Here is a 13,793-nt window from a genome sequence, read left to right as displayed (position 1 = left end):
TTTTGTTTTTAGTTTTTAAATTTTAATTGGTATTATTATTTTTGTTTTAAAGTTATTATATTTATTTTTTTTTATTACTTCTTTTTAAATTAATATTATAATAAGTTTATTTTAAAATAATAAATAAAAAATATTTTTTTTAGTTCTAATTTATTTTAAATAATAAAAAAATTATTTTTGTAGAAAAATAATTTTAACGTAACGAAATTTAATTTTTAGTACTAATATTAGAATAAAAAACAATTTTTTGTTTAATTAATTTATTTTATATATTTTTTCATAACTATTTTTGTTTGTAAATAAATAGAAAAATATTTTGGATGTAACGAAATTTAGTTTTTATTTATTTATTTATTAAGAATATATGTATGTATTTTTTTCGTTTTTAATTTTTCCAAAATTATTTATTGTTTTGTTTTCAAATTAATATTTCTTACAAAAAAAATTAGTTTTAATTTATTTTACATTATTATTATAAAATTTCACATTATTGAATTTTATTTTAACTATTTTGATTATTGTTTTGTAATATTTTATCTTATTATTTTTAACTAAAAATTAAAATTAAAATATAATAAATAAAATTAAAATAAAAAATATATATATAATAATGAATATATTTTTAATTATAAATATTAAATAAAATTAAATTAAATTAAAAAAATAATAAAAGTCAAACTTTTATTCAATAAAAAAATTACAAATAATTTTAAATTAAAAAATTAAAATTAAACTAAAACAAAAAAATTAAATCAAATAATTAAAAAAAAAGTATAAATAAAAATCAAATCTATAATAAACAGATAATTATAACTATTTTTTAATTTAATTTTTGTTATTTTATTTATTTTTTATTTCATCATTGTATTTCTTTTATTTTATTTTGTATTTTGTATTATTTTTTTTTTATTTGTATTGTATGTTTTAACGCTATTTTACTTTGCATTAACTTTTTTTCGTTATTTTATTTGTTTTTTATCATTTCTTTTTTTTAGTATATTTTATATAAAAAAAATTATTTAATTTTTTTATTATGACTTTTTTACGTAATTTTATTTTATATTTTTGTCTTATTTCGAGTTACTTTCATAATTTATTTTATTTTATATTAAATTATTTCTTTATACTATATTATTATACTATTTATTTAGTTCTTTATTTATTTACTTTTATTTTATTATTGTTTCTTTATAATTATTATTTAGAGTATTTTAATTGTTATTATTGATTTGATATTATTTCTTTTTTGTTTTATTAATTTTGTCTATCATATTTTGATATCTGTTTTGTTTCTTTTTATTGTCTTTTTATTTTCTTTTAAATAAATATTTTTAATATAACAAATTTAATGTTAACGTCTTTTAATGAATAAAATTTTAATTATTTTGTATTATTTAAATTAATTTTATTTCAATAATTACTTTTAATGTATTTTTTAAAAGAAACTTTTGTTAATTTTTTTAACTATTATTTCTTATTTCTTTTCAAATAAATATTTTTAATATAACGAAATTTTATTTTTTTTCTATTTTGAGTTATAATTATAATTTATTAAATTTTTATCTCATATAAAATTATTTCTTTTTATTTAATTTTGCTTATTATTATTTTTTCCTTCATTATAAACTACATTTTTTCTACTGAAACATACTCATTAGTTTCATTTTATTTTTAATTCTAAATATTATTTTTTATATTTAATTTCCTTAACTTTTTATTTGATTGTCCACCATATATACTATTTTATTTTTTATTTATTTCAATTTTTTAAATTTTATTTTCCTCAGCCATTTTCTTGCATAATTCGCTTTATTAATTCCTTGAGTTTATTTATTTGTTTGTATCAAAAAATAATACATCCCCAAATTTTGACAAAAAAAAAATAAAAATAAAAATAGACTGCCTTTCCGTTAATCAGCACATCCATCAAACAAAGCCTTCTTATACGCGGCGACAAAAATAATATAAAAATGTTTAATTAAAAATAGAAATAAAGACGAGAAATTTAAAAGTTTGCTACTTATTTTATTGGTAGGTTCGCTTGTTAGTCGGTCGGTATGTCGCCTATACAGTTACTTATGCATGTAAACAGTTAGTTGGGCATTTTCACGCAGTTGGTCAATTAAAATTCGTGCGGCCGTCACAGCTAATCCCATTCACAACAGTTAGTTTAACATTTCCGCTACGTTTCGCTAAGCCAACCCTTTTTCAGTACAATGGAACACAACAAAAACAAATGACTTTACACAAACGCACGCATACACACAGATGCGCAAAGTGGAGTTTCACTTTGGCATCTTGTTTTAAATAAATTTGCTTTCATGCGCTTCTCCCACACTTTTCAACACTTTTTCGCCATTCTTTCGCACAGCACACGTTTACATTCTTTGTTTACTACATTTTTTTGCGTTTTTAGCTTTTATTTTTCCATTTGTGTTTTTTGTAGTGTTTGTTTTTTCTGCTTTCTGCTGTCATTCCGCAGCTATTATGGCAGCAAACCATTCAATTGAAAGTTGCGTTTATTTCTCATTTATTGTAAACTGCCGTTGTCGTCGTCGTCGTAGACTTCCGCTTCCGCTGCGCGCGCGCACACACTTCCGCTGCGCGTTTTCCACTTTCCACACTCAATGGGATTGTCACCGTAGTACGTAGTAGTCATTGCCATTGTCAGAGTGAATGCGGCTGCGTTGGCCGCGGATCAACACCTCAGTGCACTTCAGTTCATTTTAGTTCAGCGCCATTCAGCTTAGTTCAATGCGCGTTACAATTTTTTTTATGTGTGTGTGTGTAGATATATAACTTTTTTAGGTCTATTGGAAAATATGTAGGTATAAAAGTGTGGGTGTGGGTGTTTGCGTTTGTGTGTGTGTGTATCAATGCGGATTTGTGTGCGCTTTCAAAAGCCCGTTCAATGATTGCGACGCAAACGACGCCGATAACTCGAACGACGTGGCAGCACTATCCGTTGTCGGTGGTACTGTTGTTGTTGCTGCTGCTGTTTGCTTTGTTGTTGTTGTTGTTTTTGCTGCTGCTGTTGCTTTTGTGGAGGCTGTGCGATGTCGCCAAACGGCTGATATCATGTGCGTGTATCTGTGTTTGTGTCTGTGTCTGCCCCTGTGTCGGTATCTGTGTCCGTGTCAGTGTCTGTGTCCGTGTCGGTATCTGTGTCTGTGTTCACATTGTTGCTGTTGTGATGCGCGCCTTTCGCCGCACGCTGCGCGTTCTTACTTTTGCCGTTATTTAGCGGCTTCACCCACACAAGGTTGCCGTCGTGCGCCTGCGGCGATGGGTTGTCATTTTTATTGATATTGTTGTTGTTGTTGTTGTTGTTGTTGGTATTAGTGTTGGCGTAAGTGTTGTCGTCCTCATAGTCCATTACCGCTTGGTTGGCATTATCGTTTCGGTTATTATTCTCATTGTTGTTGTTGTTATTACTCATCGTGCCTACGTAGCGTCGTCGCTGACTGTTGATGTTGTTATTGTTGTTGTCCAGCTCCTGCGATTTGGGCTCCTTGGGTACTTGATGCTCGACCAGATGCAGCTCGTTTCTCGCCTTATTTTCCCATAGTTGCTGGTTGGCCTTTACCTAATTGTTGTTGTTGTGGTATTATGCATTTGCGTTTTTGTTGTTGTTGTTGGTTGGTTTTTCACGCAGCACAGGGAATAAGAAAATTTATGTGAAAATCCAAATCAATAAGAATATCGCTAAATGAGAACAAATTGAAAGCAAACAAAGCCAAAGCCAAAGCAGCAACCAAAACCAATGGAAAGTAGCAAAGAAAGAAAACCGAAAAACCAAAAACAAAATAAATTATATGAATTTTTTAAAAGTATTAGTGAATTGTTAGTCAATAGTGCGAGTGAGAGGACATGCGATTAGGCAGCGAGCAGAAAGTGCGCCGAGACACCTCTTAAGATATGCCGCTCACGCACACATACACACATACAGACACATAAAATGCCTCATAGCTTATGCAAAGTTCAAAAGGATTAACCGTTATATAAATATATGCATAAGTGATCAGCAATTATGTGCCTATGCATGTTTGTGTGTATGTGTGCATTGAGCAGTGTATGATTGTGAATGTTTTCTTGTTGGTTTGTATGCATGCGAGTAGGTGAGTAGGTATGTGCGTGATTCAATTGATTAAATACAAAGCTAGCAACAATAAACGTGCAACACATTTACACACACGCCTGCGTTTAGTGGCTGACAGACTGTACCCCCCAACATCACCACGCCGTGCAGGCTGCTGGGTGGAGGCTAAGACACAATTAATCCCTAAAACATATACATTCGCACTTGTGTGCGTGCGAACAGCAATTGACGGATGACGAATTGAAAGCATGCAAGGCAAATATCTAAACATTAATAAGACAAATTTGCCTTTAGCAACAGCCTGAAGAAGCACATGAGCCTAGAACAGGGCCGTTAAAGACATTTCGACAAATTTTTCTGCTTTGGAAGTTAGACAATACTCTTCAAAGCTAACTGTGTTGAAAATATGCAGGAAGCGAGTTTTTCTTCTGAGCGATTAAGTAAAGCAAAAACTACCAAAATCAATGACAACGGTTGTATCGAAGCTATAATAACTTTCACAAATGAAAACAAATACAAGAACTTGAATTTGTTTGGTCAGTTTGGATGGCAGCTATATGCTACAGTGAACCGATATCGGCGGTTCCGACGACTAATCGGCTGGTTGGAGAGAAAAAAACACCTGCAAACATTCAAATCGATAAATTAAAAACTGAGAGACTCGGTTGGCGTGTATTAAGACTGGCAGATGGTCCTGGCTAAATCGACTCAGCTCTTCGAGCTTATCATTTATAACGCATAATCCAAGTAGCGGTAGAGCATGTGACGTTTTCGAGCCAAATTTTGTTCAGCGATGAGGCCCATTTCGGGCTCAGTGGGTATGTAAACAAACAAAATTGCCGCATTTGGAGCGAAGAGCAATCTGAAGAGATACAAGAGCTGCTCGTTTCAATAAGACGACGCCACTACCCACATATCGCATCGATCAATGAATGAATTTGTTGCGAGCACACTTCGGTGAAAATCGTGTGATATCACACCGTTAGACTTTTTTCTGTGGGGATATGTAAAGTCCAAAGTCTATGCGGATAATCTCGCTTCGATTCAGGCCTTGTAGCAAAACAACACACGTGTCATTCGGCAGTTAACAGTTTAAATGCTCAAACGAGTTACCGAATATTGGTCTCAACGAATGGATCATCTGAGACGTAGCCGCGGCCAACATTTGAAAATATAAACACAAAAGTATGTCCTTTCAAATGTTAAAAAACATTCCCCATAAATTTAAAGTTTGTGTTTTTTTCTTTAAAAAAGTAGGGAACTTCTAACTAGATCACTCTATTTATTCATCATTTTTGTGCCATTGACTTTTAGTATGACAGTAAGATAGAGCAAGCTTTCACTTTTAATTGTGTTGAGATATCTGGGACTCCTACTTTTGGCATTAATAGAGTCAGTCAACCAACTTGAAAGGCTGAAATCAATTTGCTAGCTAATTGACGTTCGGCGAAATATGTAAGCGGAATTTATGAAATTTAAGCACAAAACCATAAAATGCCTAAGAAAAAATCCCACGCCATTGAGATTTTTGCATATTGACCAAAACTTGCAGTAAAAAGTAAAAAAACGCCAAAATAAAAAGAAAATAAGTTTGAATAAGTCAAGAGCAGTTTTTGTGCTCTGTGATCTTCTATGCTAAATTTGAAGACTTGGTAGTGGTCAGCGTCTTCTGAGCGACAGTGGTCAGATTTCACACATCTGCAAACCCAACGTGGCAAGATACACACGTACAAAATGTCGTACAGATATCTCAACTTTACTTCAATTTTGCTTGCACGGACAGACGGAGAAACAAACAGCCGAAACAACGAATTGGTGAACCAAACACTTTTAAAACTCGATGTAACGATAAACACATTCAAGAACAAAGAAAACAATAATAAAAAAAGAAATAATAATCCATTTAATAACACCAAATAAAAGTATTAAAGACGAAAATAAAAACAAATTATTCAGTTCAAAAGAGGACAAAGAATAGGCATTGCAAAAATAAAAAAAATAATAATAATAATAATTAAATTCAAACAAAACAAGTAAGGAAGGGCTAAGTTCGGGTGTCACCGAACATTTTATACTCTCGCATGGTAAAGTGATAATCGAGATTTCATTATCCGTCATTTACATATTTTTCAAATACCGTATTTGTGTAAAGTTTTATTCCGCTATCATCATTGGTTCCTAATGTTTATACTCGTATTATACAAAGAAGGCATCAGATGGAATTCAAATAGCTTTATATTGGAAGAAGGCGTGGTTGTGAACCGATTTCAGCCATATTTCGTACATGTCATCAGGGTGTTAAGAAAACATTATATACCGAATTTCATTGAAATCGGTCTAGTAGCTCCTGAGATATGCTTCTTGGTCCATAAGTGGGCGGCGCCACGCCCATTTTCAATTTTTAAAAAAAGCCTGGGGGCAGCTTCCTTCTGCCACTTCTTCCGTAAAATTTAGTGTTTCTGACGTTTTTTGTTAGTCGGTTAACGCACTTTTAGTGATTTTGAACATAACCTTTGTATGGGAGGTGGGCGTGGTTATTATCCGATTTCTTCCATTTTTGAACTGTATATGGAAATACCTGAAGAAAACGACGAGTTTGGTTGACATAGCTATAATAGTTTCCGAGATATGTACAAAAAACTTAGTAGGGGGCGGGGCCACGCCCACTTTTCCAAAAAAATTACGTCCAAATATGTCCCTCCCTAATGCGATCCTTTGTGCCAAATTTCACTTTAATATCTTTATTTATGGCTTAGTTATGACACTTTATAGGTTTTCGGTTTCCGCCATTTTGTGGGCGTGGCAGTGGGCCGATTTTGCCCATCTTCGAACTTAACCTTCTTATGGAGCCAAGGAATACGTGTACCAAGTTTCATCATGATATCTCAATTTTTACTCAAGTTACAGCTTGCACGGACGGACGGACAGACGGACGGACGGACGGACAGACGGACGGACAGACGGACGGACAGACGGACGGACAGACGGACGGACAGACGGACGGACAGACAGACATCCGGATTTCGACTCTACTCGTCGCCCTGATCACTTTGGTATATATAACCCTATATCTGACTCTTTTAGTTTTAGGACTTACAAACAACCGTTATGTGAACAAAACTATAATACTCTCGTTAGCAACATTGTTGCGAGAGTATAAAAATTGCGTAAAAAACAAGTTTAACAAAATTAATAAGACAAACAGAAAATAAAATTAGAAAAATTACATAAAATATTAAAAAATGAACAATACTTGAAAAAGTAACGAATAAAGAAACAAAAACAAGTAAGCAGGGGCTAAATTTAGGTGTAAACAAACATTTTATACTCTTGCAACTTGCAAGAATCAAAGCCAGGGACATTTTTTGAGATGCAAAAACGTCAACCAGAGGATCGGAATATAAGCAATTTTATATAAATGTATACCATATATAACTCATATACTGACCGACACATAAGGTTTGTTATAAAAACGAAAATAATTATAGAAGGTCTGTCGCAAAAGAAACATAACTTTTTAAATATAACTGTTTCTGGTGGCGCCACCTATTGGTGGGTATACGAAATAAAAAGTTTGATCTCTTGTTGAAATTTCGTAAAAATTTTAAGACAATTGGATAACTACAATCGATGTTATCGATCAAAAAGTAACAACAGCTTTTGGTCATTGGTCGTAAAATGCAAAGAGCAAATATTAAATTTTGTTGCAAACTTGGGAAAACGTTTACTGAAACATTTGAAATGATGAAAAAAGTTTACGGTGATCAGTGCCTATCCCGTAGTAATGTGCATGAGTGGTTTAAGCGTTTCCAAGAAGGTCGTGAGGATCTCTGTGATGATCAGAAGTCGGTCGTCTTCAGAAGTCAAAAATAAAGACAATGCTGATTTGTTTTTACGATTCCGAAGGTATTGAACGCCGAGAGTTCGTCCCACCTGGCCAAACGATTAATGCTGTGTTTTACCTTGGTCTTATGTAGCGTCTTTTGTCACGCATTCGTCGTGCTCGACCACAATACCGTGAGGCAGGGTCCTGGCGCCTGTTGCACATGCGCCGTGTCATCGGTCGACGCTTGTCACTGATTTTTTGACAAAAAACTCCATATTAACCATTAATCACTCAGCTGATCTGGCACCCTGTGATTTTTACCTATTTGGAAAACTTCTTTTGCCCATGAAAGGACACTGGTTTCAGGACATTTCAGCTACCCAAAAGGCGACGACCGATATTCTCAAGAGCATTCCGAAAGATGACCTTAAACACTCATTTGAAATGCTAATTGACCAGGCTAAACGCTGTATCGAAGCACAAGGAAACTACTTTGAATAAAAAAATATAACTTTTGAAAAATATTAATTTATTGTTGTTTTTTTTTTTAACAGTCCTGCTTCTTTTGCGACAGACCTTGTATGTGGTATATGGGAGTTAAGGTAATATCGACCCGTTTGCCATGGCACATACTAAATAAATGTTCCCTAAGTTGTATTAAGGTACCTTACATCCAATCACCACTCATATGGAGCAAAGTCACCTGGATGTTTGAAAATTCTAGAAATATGAGGGCTAGGTCAAGTTTCGCACGCTATTATATCTCTTATTGGCGCAAAAATATAAAAACATGTTCTGTAATTTTCATTGAGATAGCTCAAATATTGTCCGATATATGCAATAGAAAGTCACCAGGAGATTCGAAAATCTTTATATTAGATATATGGGGGATCAGAGCAGTATTGACCCGATTCAACCCATTTTTGATGCACGGAATAGCTATTGTCAGCACAGGACTCTCGCCCACGTACAGCCATCGTACAATTTTCACACCGGTTTTCATAAAGACCTCTTATACCATCTCGGAGCTAAAATTTAATGTCTCTGGCGTAATTAATTGTTGATTTATTGCGTTTTTATTAGTTTTGAGCGGTACCGTTATATGCAGAGTGAGTGGAGTTATCTTCCGATTTCATCCATTTTCACATTGGCGGTATAAGAGTTCTTATAAGAATTGTCCTAAGAGAATTTGGCATTGCAGTTTTGGTAGTCTATGAGATATACACATCAAACCTATTAGAAGGCGAGGATATGACCACTTTTTCAGAACTTTAGCACACAGGTGCCCCTTGCTACCGCGATCCCCTGTGCCAAATAACAGTTTTATATTTTAATTTAATGCTTAGTTATGGCACTTTATGTGTTTTCGGTTAAAGACGATTTGTGGGCGTAGCAGTGGTTCAATTACGCCCATCTAGGAACTCGCAACCTTTTTTATAATAAGAAACCCGCGCGTATCAAGTTTCATTGAGATATCTCAACTTTTACTCAAGTTACGGCTTGCACGGACGGACGGACAGACAGTCACCCAGTTTCAACTTTTCTCGTCATACTGATCATTTATGTTTATATAACCCTATATCTATCTCGACTAGTTTTAGATGATACGTACAACTCTGTAGCAACATGTTGCAAAGTATAAAATTGTACAAAAATTAGTAAATAGATTTTTTTTTACTGAATTGAGGGTTTTTACAGACTACAGAAATATAAGTAACAAAAGAAAAAAACACAAAATTTTATTTAATAAAACATATGAAGAGAATAAAAGAATGGTGCAGAAAGGCAAAGCAATTGGTACTATGAAAATAAAAAGAGTAGAATTAGTCAACGCCAATAAAGCCAATAAAGCAGAAGAAAAATTAGTCAAAACAATTCTTAATTTTAATTAATTTTGAATATTAGGCGCCAATTTTACTTTTACTTATTCCAAAAATATATGAGACAAAAAGAAGTTCCAACTGAAAGTACGCGATGCCACGCCCTTTCTCAATTGTTGCATATATAAGACTGCTATAACAAAATCACTCCACAATTTGGTCTCTTAACGGTTAAAAGTTTATCATATGGTATTTTTTTATAATTTTAAAGAACGAGTTTTTGGTTTTAGTAATCAAAGTTTGTGTGCCGCATATTTCAACGAGTTTTCGACGATTTGTTAGTGTAAAGTTCAGTATTTTGACTGAGTAATTTCATTGAATCAGAACTTTTGGATTAGAGGGGTTTGAAGAGGCATTTAGAATTGTGTTTCTAACCATGTGAGGACTCGGTATACTGGGACGAAAAACTAAGTGTTTCCACAGTGTCAAGAGCCTGATTGTACTAATGTCATTCGATGCCCTCGAGTAAATTCAAATTTTAGTGGCATTTTTGGATAATATATTCAATATTACATATAAGTTTTGTTGGTTTTCTTTTTGTAATTTGTATAGAAAATAGTAGCAACTATACGAAAATTTGTTCCACTGCCATTAGTCGGTCATAGGAATGAATCCATAGAGATTTCTAAACCTTTCCCTTAATACATAGATTGCGAATAGCAAATAATAGCTTAAGGCAACTCTAGAATTAAAAAAAAAATTCCCTTTAGGGTCCGAGAAGCATTACTCAGTTAGTAGAATAGTCGACAGTTTACAACGGACAACTATTTTCTTAATACTCTCAAGTATATTTTTAATAAAGCAATTCCCTTCTCCTCACTCTCCGTATACATTCCCAAAGTTTGGCCTTTTAAGGCCTCTAGACTCTCGTAACCCTGTAAAACTATCTCAATTAAAGCATTGAAGTATATTAAAGTAAAATGACGTTACTTAAAGGACGAGCCAGCTGGTGACCAATTTCTTTAGTTGTTAACTTATATACCTTATGTACATGGAAATTTCGATTCTTCTAGTATTCATGCTATTATCTAACCACAAGTACAACAACCCAACTGCAACCACAACCGGCTGGTTATCAAATTTACGAGCAAAATAATTGATCAAATCAAGCTAAAACAAAGCCCTGACAGACATTTTGATGCGCGCCTTTTCCAGCCACAAACCGGCACATAAATATTTAATGAGTATGTGTGGGTGTGTCAAATTTTCGATTAACTCGAGCTGCCACTAAGCGTCAGCATATAGAAAGCGGCTTTATTCGCAAAATAATACTACTGAATGTTGAATGCTGAGAATGGGAATGATAGTGGTATGAACATGTGACTGGATGTGTGCGAGCATACGTGTGTGTGTGTGTGTATGAGTGGTGAGGGGTGTTAGTTCATTTCCATGCAGTAAATATGTCTGAAATATACATGAAGTCTATCATCAAAGACTTGGAAAATATAGCGCTAAGCACATCCTTACACATACACGCACACACACACACACACACAAATGCAGTGGCAAGTGTTTGAAATGGAAATTATTGTATTATTGTACATATGTTTGTAACTTGTGAGCAATCAGTTATTCTTACTGGTTATATACTTGAGGAATTACGGGTAGTTTAGTAGATATGTGTGCGGGTGGGTGTTTATGTGTAATTTTATTCAGAATACGTATATTCATATTTAATGGACTGGAAATAAACCAAAAATATATGTAAGTATGTAATTATATAGTAGAATGTGAGTAAATAAATAAACGAATTAAGGAGTCTGTGTGCAATTCGCTATCACGAATCACAAATAATAATAAATTGACAAATGGCAGAGCGCAGTGTGAGCACGGAGCGCACGCCTAACGCTGTCATTCAACTCAGAGACGAGCTGTGTTGTCAGACAGGAGACAAGTCTATCAGCAAGTGCTCAAACGAACCTTCAATTTATGTTTTTTTTTTTTTTTTAATCTATACTTTTTTGTGCCAATATTTTTTTTAAGATTTCTTTTGATGGGAGCTAAAATAGGTGGTTCAAAATGCGTAAAATGAGTGCTACAAAACGGATGAAAACTTTTAAACAAAATCAATACTGAACGAATTATTGGATAATTTTATAAAACACGTAGCAAAAAAACTAAAAACACACAAAAAATAAAGAGGACAAGTTTGACGAAAGGACTGTGGCGCACATACCTTAAAAGTATTATCCTGTACCCAAGCATCTGGCTTACCATAATCCGGCGGATTCGCATAGGGATCATAACCGAGCACCGATAACATGGGCGCAATGTCGGCCATATCACGTACCACATTTTCAGGTATATTGCCTACCCATTTGGAGAGTGCTTCCAAATTCACCGGTTTAATAACCTGATCCGAGGAGCGCTCCACTCTGTAAGAAATTAGAATAATGGCAGTAAATAATGATGATATTATTATGTAGTTATGTAGTCATATATACATATGTAATTAACGAATTGATTGAAGAAAATATGAATTCTTCGAGCTCCTAGTGCGTTTATGTAATGATAAAACACTAATAAGTTATTTATTCTAAAACAATTGACGAACTTTTGGGTATTTTAGTGTAGAGCCACGTATTTCGATTTTTTTGGCAAGTAAAAAAACAATATATATTTTTTTACTTTAAATTCGTATACTGAAAATTTTCATAAACTAATTTTCTCATTTTCTCGAATTTTTTAGAACTATTCTTCTTCTTCTTAATTGGCGTAGACACCGCTTACGCGATTATAGTCGAGTTAACAACATCGCGCCAGTCGTTTCTTCTTTTCGCTGCGTGGCGCCAATTGGATATTCCAAGCGAAGCCAGGTCCTTCTCCACTTGGTCCTTCCAACGGAGTGGAGGTCTTCCTCTTCCTCTGCTTCCCCGGCGGGTACTGCGTCGAATACTTTCAGAGCTGGAGTGTTTTCATCCATCCGGACAACATGACCTAGCCAGCGAACTATTACAATGTATAAATTTTCATGTTTTGTTTTTTTTTGAGAAATTTGAGAAATATTCACGCCAAGTATATTGGCTGATTAAAACTTGAGATATTGTGACGACTGCACCCATACAAATGGATTCGTGAAAAAAACCGCTTAAAGTTTCGTCGTTCGCTCTAACTAGTCACGATAATAAAACGAAAATAAAGTAATTTTGAAAAATTTCCAAATTATTGAAATATAAAATAAAAAATTAACGATACTATTTAAATTTCTAAACTTGGCTTCCCCTTCATAATCCACGAAATTCACATCAAAAAAGATTGAAGTATTAAATGCTTAAATTTTTCTGAAATATACATTTAGGCGAAATTTATAAGTGAGAAAGAAATGGTATAATTTTATAAACTCTTACAAAAACGCTCATATCCCCGAAACCATTTGCCGAATCTACTTCAAGTTTTTGAAAAATATTTTATAATGTATAAAAAGAAGAAGGGAATTAACTGTCTAAATTTTTTGAAGTATACATTCAGGCGAACTCTGCAAGTGAGAAACAAATAACAAAATTTTTTACCAAACAAAACCAATGCCCCCCACTGGTGATTTTTTCATAGCATAAAAAGTTATAAAATCACTTTTGATGACAGCTATATGCTATAGTAAACTGATATCGGCTGTTCGGACAAATGAGCAGCTTCTGGGTAAAAACAAGGACGAGTGCAAAATTTCAGATCGACATCTCAAAAACTGAGGAACTAGTTCGCGTACATGCAGAGAGACTAACAGACGAACATCAACTACTATTTCCCGAGTATATTAATATAGATCGTAGACCAGAAATAATACGCCCAGAAACAGTTCTATCGGCCATTCGAAGAGATGGGGGATGATATGCGCTTGTTGTCTGTAGTTTGTGAAAGTATCTGAAAAAAATCGTTCATAGTGATTTACAAGGTGCGTTACAGGACAGGAAACAGAACAAATGATTATTTCGGCAAAATTAATTTATTTTATTCAAAAGAGTCTCGTTCTGCTTCAATACAGCTTTTTGCA

At 33.6% G+C, this 13,793-nt stretch overlaps 1 protein-coding gene across 3 annotated transcripts in view; it reads right to left on the bottom strand.

The window, feature by feature from the left end:
- Nucleotides 1–13,793, bottom strand: part of LOC120773785 (protein-tyrosine sulfotransferase) — a 100,817-nt gene that overhangs the window by 48,035 nt on the left and 38,989 nt on the right. Inside the window, exons 6-7 of one of the 3 annotated variants that reach the window (XM_040102874.1) lie at nucleotides 11,982–12,180; nucleotides 1,755–3,586 (exon numbers count right to left, since the gene is read on the bottom strand). In XM_040102874.1, coding sequence (XP_039958808.1) covers nucleotides 3,077–3,586; nucleotides 11,982–12,180 — 709 coding nt within the window. In that variant the 3' untranslated portion in view covers nucleotides 1,755–3,076. Of the gene's footprint in view, nucleotides 1–1,754; nucleotides 3,587–11,981; nucleotides 12,181–13,793 lie in introns of those variants that run through there. The other 2 variants (XM_040102876.1, XM_040102875.1) reach the window with 2 other exon arrangements.

The sequence above is a fragment of the Bactrocera tryoni genome, chromosome 4, assembly GCF_016617805.1.
Source record: "Bactrocera tryoni isolate S06 chromosome 4, CSIRO_BtryS06_freeze2, whole genome shotgun sequence".
NCBI lineage: Eukaryota > Metazoa > Arthropoda > Insecta > Diptera > Tephritidae > Bactrocera > Bactrocera tryoni.
This window is presented reverse-complemented; position numbering and strand designations above follow the sequence as displayed.